General features: G+C 46.5%; 4 protein-coding genes across 22 annotated transcripts in view; 2 read left to right on the top strand and 2 right to left on the bottom strand.

The window, feature by feature from the left end:
* ZNF142 (zinc finger protein 142) overlaps nucleotides 1–1,321 on the bottom strand; it is a 33,899-nt gene extending 32,578 nt beyond the window's left edge. Inside the window, exons 1-2 of one of the 6 annotated variants that reach the window (XM_077155135.1) lie at nucleotides 953–1,320; nucleotides 569–693 (exon numbers count right to left, since the gene is read on the bottom strand). The gene's annotated coding sequence lies outside the window, so the exon portion shown is untranslated. Of the gene's footprint in view, nucleotides 1–568 lie in introns of all 6 variants that reach the window. The other 5 variants (XM_077155134.1, XM_077155133.1, XM_077155137.1 and 2 more) reach the window with 5 other exon arrangements.
* BCS1L (BCS1 ubiquinol-cytochrome c reductase complex chaperone) lies at nucleotides 1,183–4,938 on the top strand. Its single transcript, XM_077155154.1, has 8 exons — nucleotides 1,183–1,320; nucleotides 2,474–2,841; nucleotides 2,933–3,072; nucleotides 3,262–3,456; nucleotides 3,704–3,767; nucleotides 4,000–4,169; nucleotides 4,381–4,498; nucleotides 4,632–4,938. The coding sequence occupies exons 2-8, from the start codon at nucleotides 2,522–2,524 to the stop codon at nucleotides 4,879–4,881; spliced, it is 1,257 nt and encodes a 418-aa protein (XP_077011269.1). The 5' UTR covers nucleotides 1,183–1,320; nucleotides 2,474–2,521; the 3' UTR covers nucleotides 4,882–4,938.
* Nucleotides 4,939–5,357: 419 nt separating this feature from the next.
* Nucleotides 5,358–11,802, bottom strand: RNF25 (ring finger protein 25). The gene is made up of 10 exons (XM_077155153.1): nucleotides 11,654–11,802; nucleotides 9,243–9,317; nucleotides 8,885–8,987; nucleotides 8,726–8,793; nucleotides 8,570–8,639; nucleotides 7,318–7,389; nucleotides 7,076–7,219; nucleotides 6,629–6,721; nucleotides 6,196–6,330; nucleotides 5,358–6,013 (listed from the first exon to the last, which is right to left on the bottom strand). The coding sequence occupies exons 1-10, from the start codon at nucleotides 11,692–11,694 to the stop codon at nucleotides 5,435–5,437; spliced, it is 1,380 nt and encodes a 459-aa protein (XP_077011268.1). The 5' UTR covers nucleotides 11,695–11,802; the 3' UTR covers nucleotides 5,358–5,434.
* The window catches only part of STK36 (serine/threonine kinase 36), a 47,704-nt gene continuing 39,970 nt past the window's right edge, over nucleotides 11,790–19,523 (top strand). For 4 of the 14 annotated variants that reach the window (XM_077155139.1, XM_077155152.1, XM_077155149.1 and 1 more), the window contains exons 1-9: nucleotides 12,050–12,152; nucleotides 12,557–12,734; nucleotides 13,484–13,624; nucleotides 13,737–13,814; nucleotides 14,893–15,023; nucleotides 15,245–15,494; nucleotides 18,536–18,629; nucleotides 18,911–19,080; nucleotides 19,242–19,429. In XM_077155139.1, the coding sequence (XP_077011254.1) occupies nucleotides 12,651–12,734; nucleotides 13,484–13,624; nucleotides 13,737–13,814; nucleotides 14,893–15,023; nucleotides 15,245–15,494; nucleotides 18,536–18,629; nucleotides 18,911–19,080; nucleotides 19,242–19,429 (1,136 nt within the window). In that variant the 5' untranslated portion in view covers nucleotides 12,050–12,152; nucleotides 12,557–12,650. Of the gene's footprint in view, nucleotides 11,953–12,045; nucleotides 12,153–12,556; nucleotides 12,735–13,483; nucleotides 13,625–13,736; nucleotides 13,815–14,892; nucleotides 15,024–15,244; nucleotides 15,495–18,535; nucleotides 18,630–18,910; nucleotides 19,081–19,241; nucleotides 19,430–19,523 lie in introns of those variants that run through there. The other 10 variants (XM_077155144.1, XM_077155148.1, XM_077155146.1 and 7 more) reach the window with 10 other exon arrangements.

Below are 19,523 nucleotides of genomic sequence, written 5' to 3' on the forward strand. Positions count from 1 at the left end.
GTTAAATTGCATATCCTGTTATACATGGGTAAAATGAGTTTAAGCTGAGTAATTAGCAACTAATAAGAATAAAATCATTCCATGAAATCAAGTCATGGAAGGTCTATAAAGGCCAAAGGCTAGAGAGAAATTAGGCTGCTGGTGGAAAGCAATATGCATAAAAAAGAAACCAAGATCCTACGATATGATATTCCTTGTTGTCCAGAATCTTGCCACTCAAAATTTCGATTTTCAGAAGGTGGAGGAGAAGTGCACTTTTATGGTCAGAAGGATTCTCTGGAAACCGCAGCCTCCACTTACTGAACATAATCTCTGCTCTAGAGAAGCCTCCAGCTCCGCCTTACATGGCCTCAGCGAGGAGCCGGTGCAGTTTACACTAAGAACCTTTATTTACTAGAAAGCGGGGTGAGGTGGATACGAGAGAAGAGACAAGCTTATTTGGGGGTTATGGGCATTACGGAAAGGTTAAATTAAGGCAAAAGGAAGAACTGGTGACCAAGGTACCCGTGTTCTCATCTGCCTCGGACTCTGACTCATCGTATGACCTTGGACAGTTACAGTCACCTACCTCGCTTTTCCGAGCCTCAGTTTTTCCATCTGTAAAATGGAGGCGATGCCAGCGCCTACATAGTTCGACGGTAGCGGGAATCACAAGAGCCGGCGAATGGGAAAGGTCTTTGGTAATCTGCAAGGCTTGGGGAGGCGCATCGTCATGATTACGGTCCTTTGGGGGCAGCGGGCATCCGGGCGAGAACCAGAGCAATGACGCGGCTGAGGCGCTGGGGAGGCTGGGTGTCATGTGGCAGAACCCCGCTCGTCGGCATGCTCATTCAACACCTACTCCCGGAGACCCCCACCGCCCAGGCCCACTCTCACCTCGAGCTCGAGAAACTTTTGCCGCTAGCAGGGTCCACCCGCACCCCCTCCCAGCGGCCGCCCGGCAGTCACTCACCTCCCGGCCCAGGGCCGGCGGGAGTCGCATCTCTATGGTCAACCCGCGGCTGGAGCGGTCTCCCGGGGCGCCCTTTGTGCGACCGCCTTCGGCCCAGCCGCCTCTAAGAAATTTGGCGGATTGAGGCCGCTCTCTCTTCTTGTGGGCGGCTGGCGGGGTAGTCTATGGTTTTCTCTATAGTTCCTCCCTCCTCCCACCGGAGGCCGTGCAAAAAAACCCAAGGACTACCATCGAGAATTGTGGGGCAGAGCGGCAGGGCCTTCTCGATGGGTGTGGCGGGAAGTAGATGCGAGAGCTCGGGGTTGGTTCCTTGTGGAGCCCCCAAAGAGCGGAGGGGCAGCGAGAGGAAGGGCCAGAGAGTCATGGCGGTAAGGGGGTGGGGTGATGGGTTATTCTAAACCACGTTGCTGGAGGCGTGAGTTGGTTTGTGGACGAGGTTCGGGAGCTGGTTACTGGGCGTCCGGCCTGAACCTGGGGTGGGGAGGTTTTGTCTCCGGCCTTCTATGTATAATTTTGGATCCCGGCTCTGAACTCTAGCTGAGGTCACGGCTGTCATTTCACCGCCCTGCGTGTAGGGCAAAGTGGAGAGGATGAGGGTTATTAGAAACGCTTTGGCCCCTGCGCTTTGGGATTTTACAGTCTAGAATTCGACCCGGTCACGTTTTATTGTAGGATTCTGGAAAGGTTCCATGGAAGAGTTAGCAGATGGGCAGGATTTCAATTGGCCAAATGGAGGGAATAAAGGAGAACGGGCATTCGAACCGAGAGAATTGCGTGGGCAAGGAGGTGGGAGGTTGTTTGCATATTTGTTGAACTGGGTGCATTCATGCTAAGTTAGGAAAGGTAGGTGGGTGTCGTGTTGTGGGGAATCTTAAGTTCCAGGCTGAGGAGTTTGTACATAATTCAGTGGTCTGTTGGACGTGTTAGAGCAGGGAAGTGATAGGATTGGTGAAGAAAGGTCTGATCCCGTGTGTAGCAATTTGGTTAAACAGGAGGTGGAGACCCTTCAAGAGGCCATTTCCAAGTGGGAAATAATACATCTAAACAGAGCAGGTCATTAAGAATTGAGTATGAAAAGGGGAGGATATTTGAAAGGCATTACTCACTGTAACAAGGCATAGGATAACAAGGGAAGAGAGTAACTCCTTTACCCCTCACTGACTCCAGCCAGTAGGAGTCTATCTCAGCTTTCTATCTCAGCTGGTCCCAGGTACCATGAAAAGTCTATCCACCTATAATCCTGATGTCAAGCCATTTACATTGCTTCCTCGAGTTTAAGGACTCTCCAAACACTATCCTGTGGCAGGAAACAGGTATGAGCAGGCTAATGATATAAGGGGCCCGGAGTCTTAGTTCTCTAGCCCTTGCCCCTACCCCAAAAAGGGATGATATTGAAACACAGTAGTGCTGACCTGTCCTTCCTGTTCCCAGCCTCTGTAGGAGGGAATGGGTAGGTATATGGAGTCTAGGTTCTAAACTAATCTTGTACTTTGTCTCATTTCCATTGCCACCCACCTCCAGGTTTTGATAAGGCCTCAGGACCTGTAAGACTGGTGTTTCCTTTTCAGGATGTCCTTCTCAGACTTTATTCTGGCCCTGAAAGACAACCCCTATTTTGGGGCTGGATTTGGGCTGGTGGGTGTGGGCACAGCTCTGGCCCTGGCCCGGAAGGGTGCCCAGCTGGGCCTGGTGGCATTCCGACGCCATTACATGATCACATTGGAAGTCCCTGCTCGAGACAGGAGCTATGCTTGGTTGCTTAGCTGGCTCACCCGCCACAGTACCCGTACTCAGCACCTCAGTGTGGAGACTTCGTACCTTCAGCATGAGAGTGGCCGCATCTCCACCAAGTTTGAGTTTGTCCCTAGTCCTGGAAACCACTTTATCTGGTAAGATTGGGAGCCAGGGAGGGCTCTGTGAGTAGAAAATGAGAATGGGTTTGACCCATTCATGCACCCCATTTTGGCCCTTCTTATTTAGGTATCAGGGAAAATGGATCCGGGTGGTACGAAGTCGAGAAATGCAGATGATAGACCTGCAGACCGGGACTCCTTGGGAATCTGTCACTTTCACAGCCCTGGGCACTGACCGCAAGGTTTTCTTCAGTATCCTGGAGGAAGGTATGAGATGGCACAGGCAGGTTTTATTGTGGAGAAGGGGATGTTACAGGGGTCAGGAAATTTGACATGAGAGGAAGCACAGCCTTGGAGAGGAGCCAGAGGGAAACTGTGTAGGCCCAACTTTATGCCTAGTTGAAAAACCAGTCATAGCAAAGAATTATTGACCTTGGCTCATCTATCCCCTTCTAGCTCGAGAGCTAGCTTTGCAGCAAGAGGAAGGGAAGACAGTGATGTACACAGCCATGGGCTCTGAATGGCGCCCCTTCGGCTATCCACGTCGCCGGCGGCCGCTAAACTCTGTGGTTCTCGGACAGGGTCTGGCTGACCGAATTGTCAAAGATATCCGGGAATTCATTGATAACCCCAAATGGTATATTGACAGAGGTGAGAAGCAGCTGAGGTCTTGGCACTTTTGGGCATGTTGTGCGGGAGCGAACAGGCTGGACTTTGTGGCCTGATGGAATAAGTATAAAGCTCTAGTCTGACTTTTGAAGATGACTGCAGGGATGATTTCTTCCAATACCAAGGTCATCAGGCCTCTGGGGGGCAGGACTGAGAATGAAAATGGGTATCTGGGGCAATGTGCATGATTGATTTTAGGTCTTGATTATCATCCTGAGTGTATTCCTAGGCATTCCCTACAGACGTGGCTACCTGCTTTATGGGCCCCCTGGATGTGGAAAGAGCAGTTTTATGTGAGTAGAGTCAAGTCTTTGGAGAAAAACTGGGTTAAGGATGGGAAGGGAAATAAATCAGGGGACCAGGATTCAGGATAAACATTAGATCTGTGAGCATCAGGGTGGGATGGTGGGGAAGACCTCTGAGAAACACTTCCCAGGACAGTTAGGAGAGAGCAGCAGGGCCCAAGGAAAAATTCTCAGGTTGCCTACCACCCTGTTGTCCCACCCCTCACCTCCACCCCCACAGCACTGCCCTGGCTGGGGAGTTGGAGCACAGCATCTGCCTGCTGAGTCTCACAGACTCCAGTCTCTCTGATGACCGGCTCAACCACCTGTTAAGCGTGGCCCCACAGCAGAGCCTAGTGCTTCTGGAGGACGTGGATGCGGCTTTTCTTAGTCGAGACTTAGCTGTGGAGAGTAAGTGAGGGATGCTGGGAGAAGGGGAATGTTTCTAAGTGAGGGCAAATGAGGAACAGTGTAAGAAAACAAATCTAGAGGGCTGACAGGATGCCTGAATTAGCAACAGAAGTCTGTAAGAAGCAATGATAAACGGGAAAGTGGTAGGTGGTGGGAAGATACTAATTTTCAGTAAGACTAAGACCACCCATGGTTTATCCCTGCCTTCCAGACCCAGTAAAATACCAAGGTCTAGGTCGTCTGACCTTTAGTGGACTGCTCAATGCCTTGGATGGTGTGGCTTCCACTGAGGCACGCATTGTATTCATGACCACCAACCATGTTGACAGGTAAGGAAGCCTGTGAAAGGCAAGATTCCATTCTCTCAGTGCTCTATGAGGATTAGGGGGGGTTCCCAGGGGACTGCCATCTTTTTTGGGTGCCAGCAGTACTGATGCATGTGACTCTGCTTTCCCCCGTTAGGCTGGACCCTGCCCTGATACGCCCTGGGCGAGTAGACCTGAAGGAGTATGTGGGCTACTGCTCACACTGGCAGCTGACCCAGATGTTCCAGAGGTTCTATCCTGGGCAAGCACCCTCCTTGGCTGAGTCATTTGCAGAACATGTTCTTCGAACTACAATGCAGATCAGTCCTGCCCAGGTGCAGGGCTACTTCATGTCGTATAAAAACGACCCTGCAGGGGCAATTCACAACGTTAAGTCTCTGAGGTAACCAACCAGGCTGTGCTGAGCTTTCTTCCTCTAGATCAATAAACACCTGTTATACTACTCTGGTCTCTGAGCCCCTTTCCTCTCTCACTGTACTTGAGTAAAAAACGGCTGCAATTGCAGATGCCTAAGGGTGTCAGGATACAACATAAACAAGTGGTACACATCTGAAGGTAGAGAAGAGCTACTATAGTAAGCAAGGAAGTACACTCTTCCACCTAAACACATTCAAACGAAACATTTAAACATGCAAATATATACATACTGGGGTTATGTACAGGGTAGCTTGAGTATTCTGCTTAAATGCTGACATTTCACTAGCATTCCCTTAAACCAACAGACTAGCTTAGGGGTTACAATCCTCTTTAGCCAGACCATGATCCTTTGGTAGAACAGACGTCAGAGCAAAGTTTGGGGCAACTACCCCACACCAGTCTTGCTAGGAATTTAAAAAGATAGCCATACCTCTTTGTTGCTGAGCAAAGAAAGCTAAACAGGGTCAAATCTCTTTATTGTCCCTCCTCCCGCCCCCAATTCCCTGTCCCCCCACAGTACTGCTAGGAACCATCCTCGGGATCCAGGCCTAAGGGCTCTCTCCAAGCACCAGGTCGATATGCTCCCCGCCCCCGAGGCAGACGAGGGTAGGAAGAACCCGGTGTCCGACCTTTGGAGCGCTCCCAGCGAGCACAGTCCCGAGTCCTACGAGGTAAGGGGCCCTGCCAGTTGCCAGGGCCCTTCTCTTGGGGAGGACCTTCAACTCCTTCACCCGGGGGTTCTGGCTTTAGATCCAAGTTCTCCTTGAGGGGCTCCTCAGGAGGTGGCAGTTCCTGGATGTCACTGGTACCTTTGGAGGCACAGCACTCTTCTCCCTTCAGGCGCCTCCGTTCCAGCTGTCGCCAGGGGCCTCGACTAGCCTGGGGGGGATCTGGCATAGCTTTCTGGGACTCACCCAATCTCTGCTGATTCAGCCCAGCCCCTGGAATCTTCTCATATGTGTGCTGGGTGGCCACAGGCAGAGGAATTGACAGGGTGCATTGGGCAGTTGATGAGGTGGATAGTTCTGCAGCAAGGGTACTGGGTGGGTGGGATCCTCTGGAGACGTATATAGCTGACTCAGGTTCCAAAGGGGCAGAAGGCTGGAACAAAGTGAGGAGATGCAGCAAGGCAGAGACAGGTCCCTCAAAGAAAGGATTTGCAGGGCCATCTCCCACTGTCTGATCAGATGACCATCAGCCTATAACCTCCCTAGGGCCTTAGAAGAGAGGGGGCTGTAGAAAGGGTGGTGGTGGGTGGGAGGAGTGGGAAACCTTTCCTTTACCTGCTGGAGACTGATGAAGTACCGGTTACGCTCAGCCTCAAGATCGATGATGCCCCCCCGTTCCTGCTGCCTCTGGTACAGCCGCTTGCGCTCTTCTTGCTGGCGCAAGCTCTCTGCACTGGGCTGGTACAGCTCCTGGAGGGAAGAAAGAAGAATGGCAGGAAGGTCAAAAAACAGATGGGAGAAGGAAAGAGACTTGAACCTCTACTCTTTCAGGACTGCCTTAGGAGATTTGCATGAGGTTCTAGGTCTTGACCCTTGGGTTCGGGTTCCTAGTCCTAAGCTGTAGGCTCACAGTAGGACTGCGGCTCTGCAGAGAGGTCCTAGGCAGGTCAACTCCAATTCTGCAGATCCCAGTTAAGGCAGGCAAGATGCCATTCCTCCTTCCTTAGAAAATGTCATTATTCCTAGTTCAGATTAGGGGACCCCTTACCATTGGTTGGTGGGGTTCAGGGGCTGCTTTTAGAGTTGCAAGATCATAGACAAGAGGCTCTCTGCATACTGGACACTGCACACCGACTACTTTCTGAAAAAAGAAAAAAAATCACACTTCTGCCTTGCAGCCCAAGGTACCCGCCAGCTGCCCAACACAGCCAGCCAGTATCATCTGCAAAAGGTTGAGACTGAAGGGCATATGCATACCTTTTCATCAAAGAAGCAGGACATAGCAAGGATCGTCTAACTAGAAGTCTTAAAACCCCCTGAAACTTTATGTAATATGATATGTATATAAGGATGTACTTTTTTCTGAATACAAGTGAGTTTTCATTAATCTTCATTAATCTAGAAAGATCAAGAACTACTGGAATGCAGAGATGGAAAAGGTGAACATCAGCAAACAAGTGTGTGAAGTGAGAGAGCAGGGGCTGGTTTGGTCTACCTGTTTGGTTGCAGCAGGCTGTCGTTCCTGTTCCTGCTCCTGTCCTTGAGCCTTCAGCTCTTGTTCCATGTGCTGGATGTACCGAGCAAGGCAGTGGCAGTGAAAGTAGTGGTAACAGGGCGTTTTGGTAAAGGCCTCCTTCTCCTAAAGGAAGGACAGATATAGGGCACTGCGCCTGAGCTCTATCACTAACCTTCCACTGCATGTCCCAAACAAATCCCATGGTCCCAAGAGAAACCCACCTGAAAACCATACAGGCAGATGACACACTGGCCATGGGGAATGTTGTTATCTGTGAGAATTTCCTTCCCTTTCTGAAAAAAGAGAAGACATTGCTCAAACAGGGAGGCAGGGGCAAGGACTGTTTTCCATTCATGGGAGGGACTGGCTGGTCTCTTGACTCCCACCATGCTAGAATGTTTACCCATGTTTATGCATTTCTGTCTTGGTGTGCTCCCTCTGCTTGGGATCAATTATTTTCCACATTTCCAACCTCACCTCCCCCACCCCCCCATTTGATGTTCCTGGATTCAAAGCCCAATATAATTTTTTTCTCTCATTAAGTCACTTTAAATATATTTTGGAGAAGAAAATAAATGTACTTTGGAGAGAGAAAAAAAAAAGTTCAATTAAAACTCACATCTTCTGGGAGGCCTTTCTTGATTAACCTCCCTTGGGTATCGCGCCCCCATAAGGTAATGTTTGTTCTGCGGTCAGCTTTCAGAAAGAAAGTCAAGGCATAAACAACCCAAATGGACAGAGAATTCAAAAGGCATCAGATTTTGCTATGAAATATAAGTTTGCAGTGTTATCTGAATAGTTCAATTACTCGGGAATTCCACAGTTCAAAGTTGTATTGTGGAGGCTTCACTCAGGAGTGCTATAGTGGTCTAAAAGGTACATACTCTCCAACTCCAGATAACCTGTCATCATTCAATTCTGAATGACTTTTCTTAAAAACCCAAAGTAAAGGAAAAGAAGATTATATTTAGTTGTTTGTTTTTACTATCAACCACAAGTTATCTGTGCTTATTAATCCATAATTCTTGGTCTTGCTTACTGTGAGCTGTTTCCTTAACTCAGAGTATAAACCCTCTGGGTAAAGGATCCGTAACTTTTTGTACTCAGTTCCAATGGCAGACTAGCCTTCAAATGTCATTTATGGCTAACTAAGACTCCCCCAGGTAAGGACCACATTTCTTGCCGTTTAGTTGCCAATGTAAAGAAAACAAGAAATGCACTGAAACTGAAGCAAGAAAAAATGCAAATCAAAAACAGAAAGTAATTTTCTGTCAAGATGCTGGAATAGACAACTTGGAGAACTATCTTTCTGGGAGATTTCCCGAAAGAAATCTCCATTATCTTCCAGGTTTAATTTAGGCTTTATCTAAACAGTGCAAATAGTTCCATATATTTAAGATTCTAAGCCCTTGGTTTCCCTTGAGAGAAACTGCTTGGAGGGAAGGCCATTTCCCAGGCCAGCACATTTCTTACCTCAATGAGTTCATAGAGCATTGCAGTGCCCAGCCCGGCCTTGGCCACATTGCTCAGTGCCTGTGAGATCCTGAAGGAAAGAAGGCAAACCGAATGTTAGTCCTTTCCCCTTCCCTCACCATATCCGTCTTCCCTCATCTAACCAGTCCAACTCACGTATGGATCTGTTCATCTGAGAGTCCTCGGGGGTTACGGATAGAAATCTGTGGCACCTCATTGGGATACTAGTGGATGAAGATAACAAGTTATTGCTGAAATGCTCCACTTATGGTCTCTCCCCTTCTTCCCTTTGCTGTCACAAAGGAGGGGTCTTACCTGTGTTGGGACCTGAAGCACTAGAGTGAAGCAAACATACTGGGAGTCTTGGTCCTCTGCAGTGGCAGGGTGCAGGGTTATACAGATCTCCCATGGTGAAGATCTGTAGGTAGATGAAGTGGAGACCTGGGATGTGACCAGGCAGGGGCTCAAGGGCTAGGAAGGATGGGAGTGATTCAGTAAAGGGGCAGAAGAAGCAAGCACTGGCTCACCTTTGGGAAAATTAAAGGAACAACTTTTGTCTACATGAGAAACATCTCTGAATCAAGGCTCACTGTGTCTTAAGGCCAGACTCTCTATATGGAATTCTCACCTCATTACTAAGAGGGCTCCTGCCCACCCCTGGTTGAATACGTACCTGCCATTTCCTTTAACCACCTGTAGTTCATCCAGATAGATAGACTCTAACACTTCAACTTCAGAGAGAAGGACCCTAGAGAGACAGGGGGAGACTGGCTTAACACTACAGCTCTCCCTGCTGAAGCCTGCTAAGGCCAATAAAGGCTGGCTTTATAGAAAAAAGTGGCAATCCATTATATGCACTCCCTTGCTATTTTTTAAAGATAAAAATAAAGGAAATAAGCTGCCTTAAGTTGTCAAGGTGCAAGGTAGGAAGCATGGAAATCAGAAGCTGTGAGATCACTTCTAAGACCAATGAAGGCTGGCTTTATAGGAAAAAATGACAATCCGTTATATGTATTCCCTTGCTATTTTTTAAGGATAAAAATAAAGGAAATAAGCTGCATTAAGTTGTCAAGATGCAAGGTAGGAAGCATGGAAATCAGAATCTGTGAGATCATTTCTGCCAACAGTTGAGGCACAGAGGTTTAATACCTCAATCTCAAGCCTTAATAGAAGACTAACTGGGACCAATGCAAGGTTTTTTGACTGCCCATTTAAGTTTCTTTCCAGTGCTGGTTGTTCCTTAGCAGCCACCTCTCTGACCCAGAAACATGATGTCCATTCACAGCATCAAAGTAATCAATGCTACTCCTGGTTTTTCGCACGCCACTATTGAACACAGATCTCAGACAGTGCCCAAGCGCCTTCTCAAAGGAGATACCAATCTGAACAGGACCGTAGGTTTAGGTAGTATAAAGGCTATGTTGTAGTGGAAAAGTTATTAATAAGACTTGGGGTCAGTCATAGCTACAGATCACTCAGCTACATGATCTAGGTAGTTATTTATCTCTGTACACCGAGTTGCTCTGTTTACCTCATATGGATAATAACACCCAATCCTTAGGGTTACTGTTAGGATTGAAGGTGATTTGTGTATGCAAAGTGTCTAATAGAATCTGGGCCACAGAGTCTATGTCCTCTTTTTTTCCATTTCCCTTCTTTTTAAGGTGGAAGGATGTAGTCAGCAGAGAACTCTAGATATATTTATGACACTGGCTAGAAATAAGACGATATATATTTAATCTCAGAAACTGCAGAGTTATACAGCAACACTGAAGATGAGTGGTTGAAGTCCAGAGCTCTACCCAGGTAATACATGGAAAGATGCATGCATTTGTTTGCTTTTTCTTAAGTTATACTGTTTCCTCCTTACCAACAGCAGGACTGCTGTAATACGGCCTATATTTTAGTGGTCCTCAAGACTTTCTTTCCCAGTCTTAGGTGGAAATCCCAAAATATAAAATAGGTTAACAGTGGAGTTTTTTGGTTGACATGGGAATGGGAAGCTCAGAGCACCACAGGTTAGCTTCTATAGCTACTGCTGCCCTCTACATGGCTTCAGGTGTCTCCTCAGAGTCTTAATGTTCCAATGAACAATTTGAAAACCACTAACCCAGATAGTGTCAACAAAGGCCAGCAGTGACTGGGTTCCCTGAACCAATGAAATGCTGAGCTATGTAGTCTCATTCTGTGCACCCTTCAATACTTCACCCACCCTAGCTTTGACTTGAGCCGTGGATGGCCTGTATGGAGCAGGACTGTGAAATGCCCTAGTATTGTAAGATTTGTAGTCAGAAAAACCTGCATCCCTAGCTGTAAATATGTACATTTTGCAAATCACTTCATCTCTTATCTAATCTCCTCAGCTGCTTTACCTCAGAGTTATTAGTGAAAAGGAAGCATATGTATGTTACAAACCCATACTAATTCTCTCAAGGATTCTATGCAGTAGAGGCCACACCCACTTCTTTTTATAGCTGAAGATACTGACTCACAGAAGCTAGGTGATCAGCATTACAAAGCTAATAAAATGTGTAATAAACCCACACTGATCCTCCTTCCAAATTCAAGAGTCCTTCCAGGTTCTAGTCTCTTGTTAGGAATGCTTGCGATAAGGACTAGGAAAGATTGTGTAAGGTGTAAAGCTTTATTCAGACATACTCCTCATTAGTGCTGTAGGGGAAGGAGAGGTTAAGAAAGGCCTCGGCGGATATAAGCTGATCCAAAGGGAAGTGATACACGAGCCGTAGGGCACTGGCTCCCAGAGGTACAAGGGAGGTGCTGGGGAGTCTGATGAGCAGGCATCCCATGGACCCCTGAGCAAATGCAGTTCAAAAGGATGGACAGAATGGAGCCGGAAGGAAGAAGAAATCGAATCAGATGAGACCCGGCCCAGACCCAGTTTCCTCTTACCATGACCCATGCCCTCCACCCACCCGCTCCCCAGTCCAGACGCTCTCTTAGGGTGAGATGTCAGCTTCTGTGCTATCTCTCAGCCCTCGTTCTACTTCAGCAGCCCGCCGTAAGAACCCTCCGCGGCCACCGCTAAACCAGGCAGTCAGCCAATGCCCATTTCCCCAAAGTTACCAGTCCTCCTCCCCCGCAGCTGCCGACTCAGACACCGCCATATCTCCTCCAGTCCGCAGCCGGAACCGGAAATGTTCTTGGGGAGGTCGGGAGGCAGAAAGCTAAAGGGGGGGGGCGGGGACTAGAGACTTGAGAGGAGAACGTCTAGCGGCGTTTCTAGGCAACCGTAGACTCCGGGTCCTTAGTGGGGCCTGATGACCAAGAGAGATTCGGAAGTGCCCTAGGAAGTGCCTATGGGTAGGTCACTGTCTCGCCCATACCTCTGAACGCCGTGTCTTCCGAGACTCTATCTAGTGCTAGTGAGTAAAATTGCCAAGAGTGAGCGTCTAAAGAAACCGGCAGTGAGGGTGGAAAAGGATTATAAATCAGGCAAAGTACGTCGGCAGCTAGAGGGGGCGGGGCTGGAGGCCAGAGCTGGCGTCCCTCGGCTTAAGGGGCTTGAAGCTCCTGGGCTGGGGGTAAGAAAGGAGATTTCTTCTGCGCTGTGTGCGGGCATGGGGTTAGGAAGGGGGTGTTGGGGAGTTTGTGAGTGGCATGGAACCTAAGGGAGGTTGGGAGGGGATGGGAGTTGACTGCGGAGGGTCTAGTGGCGAGGCTGTGTCGAGTAGGGAGGGGTCAGGAGGTCGCGGTTTGGGACGGGTGGAGAGATCGGGTAGCCCAGCGTGGGTGGAAGGTTTGGTGGGCGTGGCTGGGTCGAGTGGGGCGGGGTCTGATGATCTCTGGAATAGGTGAGGGAGGGGCAAGGAGGCCTAAAAGATGGAGATCTAGGAGATGGTCCATTTGTCTTAAGACCTTGTCCTTCATCTTTCTGTCCATTCCACCCTCCCATGTATTTGAGGGCTGTATTATTGTGAAAGAGGAAAAGGCAGGACGGCTGAAGTTAACCCTTCTCCCATATCCCAGCTAGGCCTCGCAGATGTGTGGAACTGTTCCTGCAGCTGTGGTCTTTCACCACCATCTCTGCCTCCTTCCTTCTGAGGGATCCTGAAACCTTGTTATGGAGAAGTACCATGTGTTGGAGATGATTGGAGAAGGCTCTTTTGGGAGGGTGTACAAGGGTCGAAGAAAATACAGTGCTCAGGTGGTGAACCAAGAGGGATATCTTTTGGGTGGGATTCCTACCCCCAGACTCCAAGAGAGGGAGGATCAGTGGGGAAAAAAAGACCAGAAGAGAAGTATTCATACTGACCCATCTTCCTAAGGCATTGACTCATTTTGCGAGTCAATAGACTCTGCGTTTAGATTGTCTGGGTTCAGATCCCCACACCACCACATTCTAGCATTTGAACTGTGGACAAGTTATTTAATCTCTATTTCCTTACCTATAAAATGGGGATAAGAATCGTATGTAATTTATGGGGTTTAGAGATTAAACGTGATAAATCTCACTAAATCACTTAGTACGGTGCCTGACAACTAGTAAACAGATAAATATTAGTTATTATTATCTATAATGATAATAGATATTAGTATTATAGTAAATAATAATAAATATTATTATTACTTTCTATCATGCAGTAAGAGAGAGATAAACCACCCAAATTCTTCTTCCTCCCTCATTTTCATGCTTCCTTTTCTCCTAAATCCTATGAATGTTGAGTTTTTTTCCCAAATGAGAACATTTCTCCCAAAATCCACTTTCTTCCTAGGTTTGTCCTAAAGTAAGCAAAGGGATCTGCGTGACAGGCAGTTTCCTCCTGGGGTGAGGGGTGGAGGAAGACTGGGTAAGACTAGGGAACCTTGAGTTCTAGAGCTTCAAGGTTAATGCTGAAGTTCTGGTTCTTTTCAATAGTGTGGTTAGGTCTTGACTCTTCACCTTACCACTGACAGGTGGTGGCCCTGAAGTTCATTCCAAAATTAGGGCGTTCAGAGAAGGAGCTGAGGAACTTACAACGAGAAATTGAAATCATGCGGGGTCTGCAGCATCCTAACATTGTGCACATGCTTGACAGCTTTGAGACTGACAAAGAGGTGCGCTTTGATGGTTTTGGGTCACTTCTCCCCACCACAAGGGAATCAAGAATTTTCCACCCTCAGGATGCATGAATCTGGAGCCATCAGCACCATTGCCTTCTCCTTGCAGGTGGTGGTGGTGACAGATTATGCTGAGGGAGAGCTCTTTCAAATTCTGGAAGATGACGGGAAACTTCCTGAAGATCAGGTATGTTACCTGACTCAAACTTCTCTCTGCCCTAGCCTCTGTCCAGGTTAAAGACTGGTAGAGAAAGCTGAGGGCATTTGGTGGCTCTCCATTTTGAATACTCCTGAGAAGAATGCAATAATCTAGTTATATATAAAGTATGTGAACACTGGAGCCAAAATGTCTGGATTTAAAACCTGGTTCTGCCACTTCTTGATTGGGTCTTCTTGGACGAATTACTTAATCTCGTTGAGCTTTCATTTCCTCATTTGTAAAATGGTAATAATAATAGTGTTGTGAGATTGAATTAACTCAGGTAAAGTGTTTAAAACGGTATTTGACACATAGTATTCAACATAGGTAGCTAGTGTTAATGTTGTCATCATCATCGTTTCTCAACTTTAGGAAAGAAGGACCAGTGTGGTGGTGCCATAGAGGACACTACAGTAAGGAACAAGGGTTGTAATTAGACAGGATTCACCACTAGAATGTAGTGGTTGATGGTGGGATTTGGTTGAACACGTTCTCTAACCACTTTCACTGTAAGGGTTTCTCTATACTCTAGCAAGTAGGCACGCTTCTGTGCACAGCACTCTATTTCCTTCCAAGTGCTCATCAATGTTTGAGGTCCTCTTTCATTTTGTGTTTACCTGTTTGACTACCTCTTTTGAAAGTGGGAACTTTATTTTACTTAATAACAGCTGATATGTGTTGAGTGCTTACTAAATGCCAGGCACCATCCCCAGCATTACTTTCCATTACATGCATTAATTCATTTACCCCTCACAATAATCTCATGAGATGGGTGGTATCATTATTTTCACTGTAAGAATGAAGAATCTTAGAGGAATGAAACAATGTGCCTGTGGCCTTACAGCTAGTGATGACATTCAATAAATTTTCCTTGAATGAATGAATGAACAAATGAAGCAATGAATGAACAAGAAGAGCAAGAACTAAGGAATGTATAGTATGAAGCTCTGGAAGAAAGGAGAGGAGGAAAAGATCACATGAGTAGTCAAATTAGGGAGGATTCTTTGGGTTCTACAATAGGCTTATTCCTCCTGCCTCTCTTCCTGCCTGACTGCTTGGTCCCTAGGTCCAGGCCATTGCTGCCCAGTTGGTGTCAGCCCTGTACTATCTGCACTCCCACCGCATCTTGCATCGAGACATGAAGCCTCAGAACATCCTCCTTGCCAAGGGTGGTGGCATCAAGCTCTGTGACTTTGGGTGGGTATTCTAAATTTCTATCTATGCTTCCAGCTCTGCAAGGAGTCTTAGACCATGTTCTTGACTTAGTTAGGTCTCCTTTTAGAATCTGAGCTAGAGATTGGTATTCCTGCTGGGTCTTTTGGGACTTAATCTGCTTAGTTTGGGGATATTTCACACAATGATAGGTGGTCAGTGAGCAGGTCTGGTTTTATTGGTCTAGATTTTATTATCTCTTTCAGATTTGCCCGGGCTATGAGCACCAACACAATGGTGCTAACTTCCATCAAAGGCACGCCACTCTATATGTCTCCAGAGCTGGTGGAGGAGCGACCATATGACCACACAGCAGACCTTTGGTCCGTGGGCTGCATACTGTATGAGCTGGCTGTAGGCACCCCTCCCTTCTATACCACAAGCATCTTTGAGTTGGTCAGCCTCATTCTCAAGGACCCTGTGCGCTGGCCTTCCACTATTAGTCCCTGCTTCAAGGTATGAGTATAAGAAGGGCATTGCTTTTGCATTGGAAACCTGTCTCCTTTATCCCTCCTTTTCTCTTTCCAGAGCAATGCAGTAACTGCAGTTACTGAATTACTGCAGGAGTTAGGCCAAGCAGCCTTGCTTTTCTGCAGTAGGGGCTTGTTCTTGAAGGGTGCTCTGAGGTCTGCCACATTTGGGAACAGCAGTCCTTTTGGGGCCAAGCTATACATTTAACATAATGAAAGGTAATTTTAAGACATCAGACACAAGATACCTTTCACATGATTTTTATTCCAATTATTTCCTACCAGGAGCAATGTCCAGGTGATATTTAGATATTTCTTGCACAATTTTTAGCCCTCAGCCTGAAAGAAGGAATTTTTAGACATCCCAGTGGTTGGAGCTAATGGGGTGGCTCAGTGATTAGGGGCAAGTGATGGAGATAGTACCTGTTTCAATATAGCTAACTCTCAACAGGCTAGAATCCATTACCTGTCTAGTTAAGGGGAGGAAGAGGAGTTCTTTCCCTTTTTATTTCCTATATAAGGCAAGATAATGGGCCTTGGGTGAATTTTTTTTTTTTGCCGCGTGAGCTGGCACCAGGAATTGAACCCGGAAATTCTGCCTGCGGAGCCACCATGGCTGCCCCCTTCGGTGGAATTTAAATGCAACCTTCTCTGCAGTGAAATAACTTTCCTTTGCATTTACTAAGATGAAAAGGAACAAATTTGTCTCCAATCTATTAAGAGGGATGTAAATTATCAAAAAAAATCCTAAAAACGGAACTTTGAGTGGGGGGAGGGGTGTGTGTACATAGGTTATTCATTCTCCCTTAGCACAGGTATGCAAAAGCCATAATTCTACTCATCTACTTGGCTTTAGAATAATAGTCATAATTTATTAGCACCTTCTATTCCGATTTCGAGCTCAGTTGCAGATTTTCTTAAGGATACCTTATAACAGCTGTACCCTTTTCAGGACTATTGTCCTTACCCCCCCACCATCTAAAGACTTGCAAGATTCCTGTTTTTTTAGTGCTCCCAAACACATATTTATACATTGTAGCCTGTGTGTGTTGAGTGTGCTTTATACTGTAAATGGCACAGACAAACCCTAATCAGAAGGAGGACAAAGTGAGCAGTCTGGGAATCCTTTGTTTGCTCTCTACAGATGATTATGAAGGTTATATCCCTGTCTTCCAGTTCTTTCTCCCTTCATCACAAAGCTGGCAACATTGAGATTTATATTTTTACTTCTGGGGTTTCAAAATGTCCATGGATAGGAATTGGGGTTTCCCAAGAAGTGAAGCAATATTTTTTTTTTTAACATTTTTATTGACAAATCTTCACACACATATAGTCCTTACATGGTGTACAATCAGTGACTCACAATATCATCACTTAGTTGTGTATTCATCACCATGGTCATTTTTAGAATATCTGGATCACTTCAGAAAAAGAAATAAGTCACACACCCCATACCCCTTACCACTCCTTCTCATTGACCACTAGTATTTCAATTTACTCAATTTATTTTACCACTTATCCCCCAATTATTTGTTTATTATCCATATTTTTTTTACTCATCCATCCATACCCTGGATAAAAGGAGCATCAGACACAAGGTTTTCACAATCACATAGTCACATTGTAAAAGTTATGTAGTTATACGGTTGTCTTTAAGAATCAAGGCTACTGGAGCACAGCTCAGCAGTTTTAGGTTCTTCCCTCCAGCCACTTCAATGGACCATAAACTAAAAAGGGACATCTATATAATGCATACGAATAACCTCCAGGATAACCTCTCAACTCTGAAATCTCTTAGCCGCTGGAACTTGTTTTATCTCATTTCTCTCTTCCACCTTTCGGTTAAGAAGGCTTTCTCAGTCCCATTATCCTGGGTCCTAATGAATCCCAGGAGTTCTGTCCCATGTTGCCAGATTTACACCCCTGGGAGTCATGTTCTATGTAGTGGAAAGGGCAGTGAGTTCACCTGCTGAGTTGTCTTAGAGAGAGGAGGCCACATCTGAACAACCAAAGAGGTTCACTGGGAGTGCCTCTTAGGCATAATTTTAAGTAGGCTTAGCCCTTTTACAGGAATAAGTTTCATTGGGGCGAACTCCAAGATTGAGGGCTCAGCCTATTGATTTGGTTGTCCCACTGCTTACGAGAATATCAGGAATTCTCCAAGTGGGGAGAATGAATATTTCCTCCTTCCTCCCTGATCCTCTGCAGTGACTTTGCAAGTACTTCTTTATTCACTGCCCCAAATTACTCTGGAATGTATTGGGGCATCACACTAACGTGAACAAACCAACAAGATCTCACTTCCGGTGGGCCGCGGTGGCTCAGCGGGCAAAGTGCTTGCCTGCTATGCCGGAGGACCTCGGTTCGATTCCCGGCCCCAGCCCATGTAACAAAAACGGAGAAACAAAATACAATAAAAACAAGAAAATGTTTAAAAGATGTTTCCCTTTCTTCCTCCTTTCCTTCCTTCTATCCTTCCTTCCTTCTCTCTGTCTTTCCTTTAAAAAAAAAAAAAAAAAAAAAAAAAAAAAAAAAAAAAAGATCTCACTTCCTGTTCAAGATCCTCTATACTTATGATGGTCAACTAAATTATCATACAAGTTAAATTAGGTAATGTGCTACCCAAAATAGAAATTTTGCACCAAATAAATATCTTTCTCTTTGGTCTCACACAGAAGTTGAAATTTTGAAATATGGATGATATCCTGTACCCTGTATTCTGATCTACCCCAGTCCTATCCAGATCAACTTCATTCATATCTCTCTAGTCAAAATCTGATCCCTTTTTCAACAGTTCTTTTATAGGGTAGTGAGGCAGTAAATTCTGTCCATGATTTCATCCAGGAAAATGAGGTCTAAGGAAAGGGATAGAGAAGATGTTAACTAGATGAGCTTGTCTGCTGTAAGAATAAACTCAGGACTCTTGGTTTAGAGTTTAGGAGAACTCTTGCTCAGTTCTCCTAATGAGCTAGCAAGAGTCTGTAGGAAGTGAAGAAAGGATTGATCGCCTATTTTCTCTTTTCATAGAACTTCCTACAGGGTCTGCTCACCAAGGACCCCCGGCAGCGTTTGTCCTGGCCAGATCTCTTACATCATCCCTTCATTGCTGGCCGTGTCACCAGTGAGTCATCAAGGTTCCCAGGGCTTTTGTACTTCCCCAGTACTCTCGTGGTCAACCCCCTCCAACTCCTGGATCTGGCATCTTTTCCTCCTTCTACCAGCTTGAACTTTCTTCCTAACCCTTTGCTTAACTGCTTGCCTTGCACCCACACTCCCAATTTCTCACTTTGCCAGAATGATCTTCCACAGAAGCCTGGAGACACTGAAGTTGTCCCTGGCCAAGTGGACATGCTGACTGTAGCTCCAATATGATCATGTCTTCCTTCTCTTCATTACCTGCAGTAATAACTGAACCAGTAGCCCCAGATTTGGGTACCCCCTTTACCAGTCGCCTGCCCCCAGAACTTCAGGTCCTAAAGGATGAGCAGGCCCATCGGCTGGCCCCCAAGGGCACTCAGTCTCGCATCTTACATCAGGCTCGTAAGCGCATGGCTGAGGAGGCCAAGCAGAAGGTATGTGGAGCAGAGAGGACTAAAAGGTGTGACCAGTCTGGTGATTAGAGTAGTTGAAGGAGGGTGACTTTCTAGGGCTGGGAAAGGATATGAATAAGAGTCTTATTGCCCCATAGCAACCGAATATTTCTGACCCAATGTCTCTCACCCACGTCCCATAGAAACAACAGAACACAGAACCTGCCCTTGACCAAGAGGACAGGACCAGCAAGGTGACTTCTGACACAGCCTCACTGCACAGGTTAAGGGCCACCCTTCAGGAACCAGGCCTCTTGGCTGGGATCGTGGCCTCAGAAATGAAGAACAACTGGACTGAGTTGGGAACCGAGGAGGCTCCCCCTACACTTCGGTGAGGAGGGTATATAGCTAGGGAGTTTTGAGTAATGTATCTTGTAGGTATTTGACTCTAGCTGAAACATATACAACATGGTCCCTGTCATAAC

The sequence above is a fragment of the Tamandua tetradactyla genome, chromosome 3, assembly GCF_023851605.1.
Source record: "Tamandua tetradactyla isolate mTamTet1 chromosome 3, mTamTet1.pri, whole genome shotgun sequence".
NCBI lineage: Eukaryota > Metazoa > Chordata > Mammalia > Pilosa > Myrmecophagidae > Tamandua > Tamandua tetradactyla.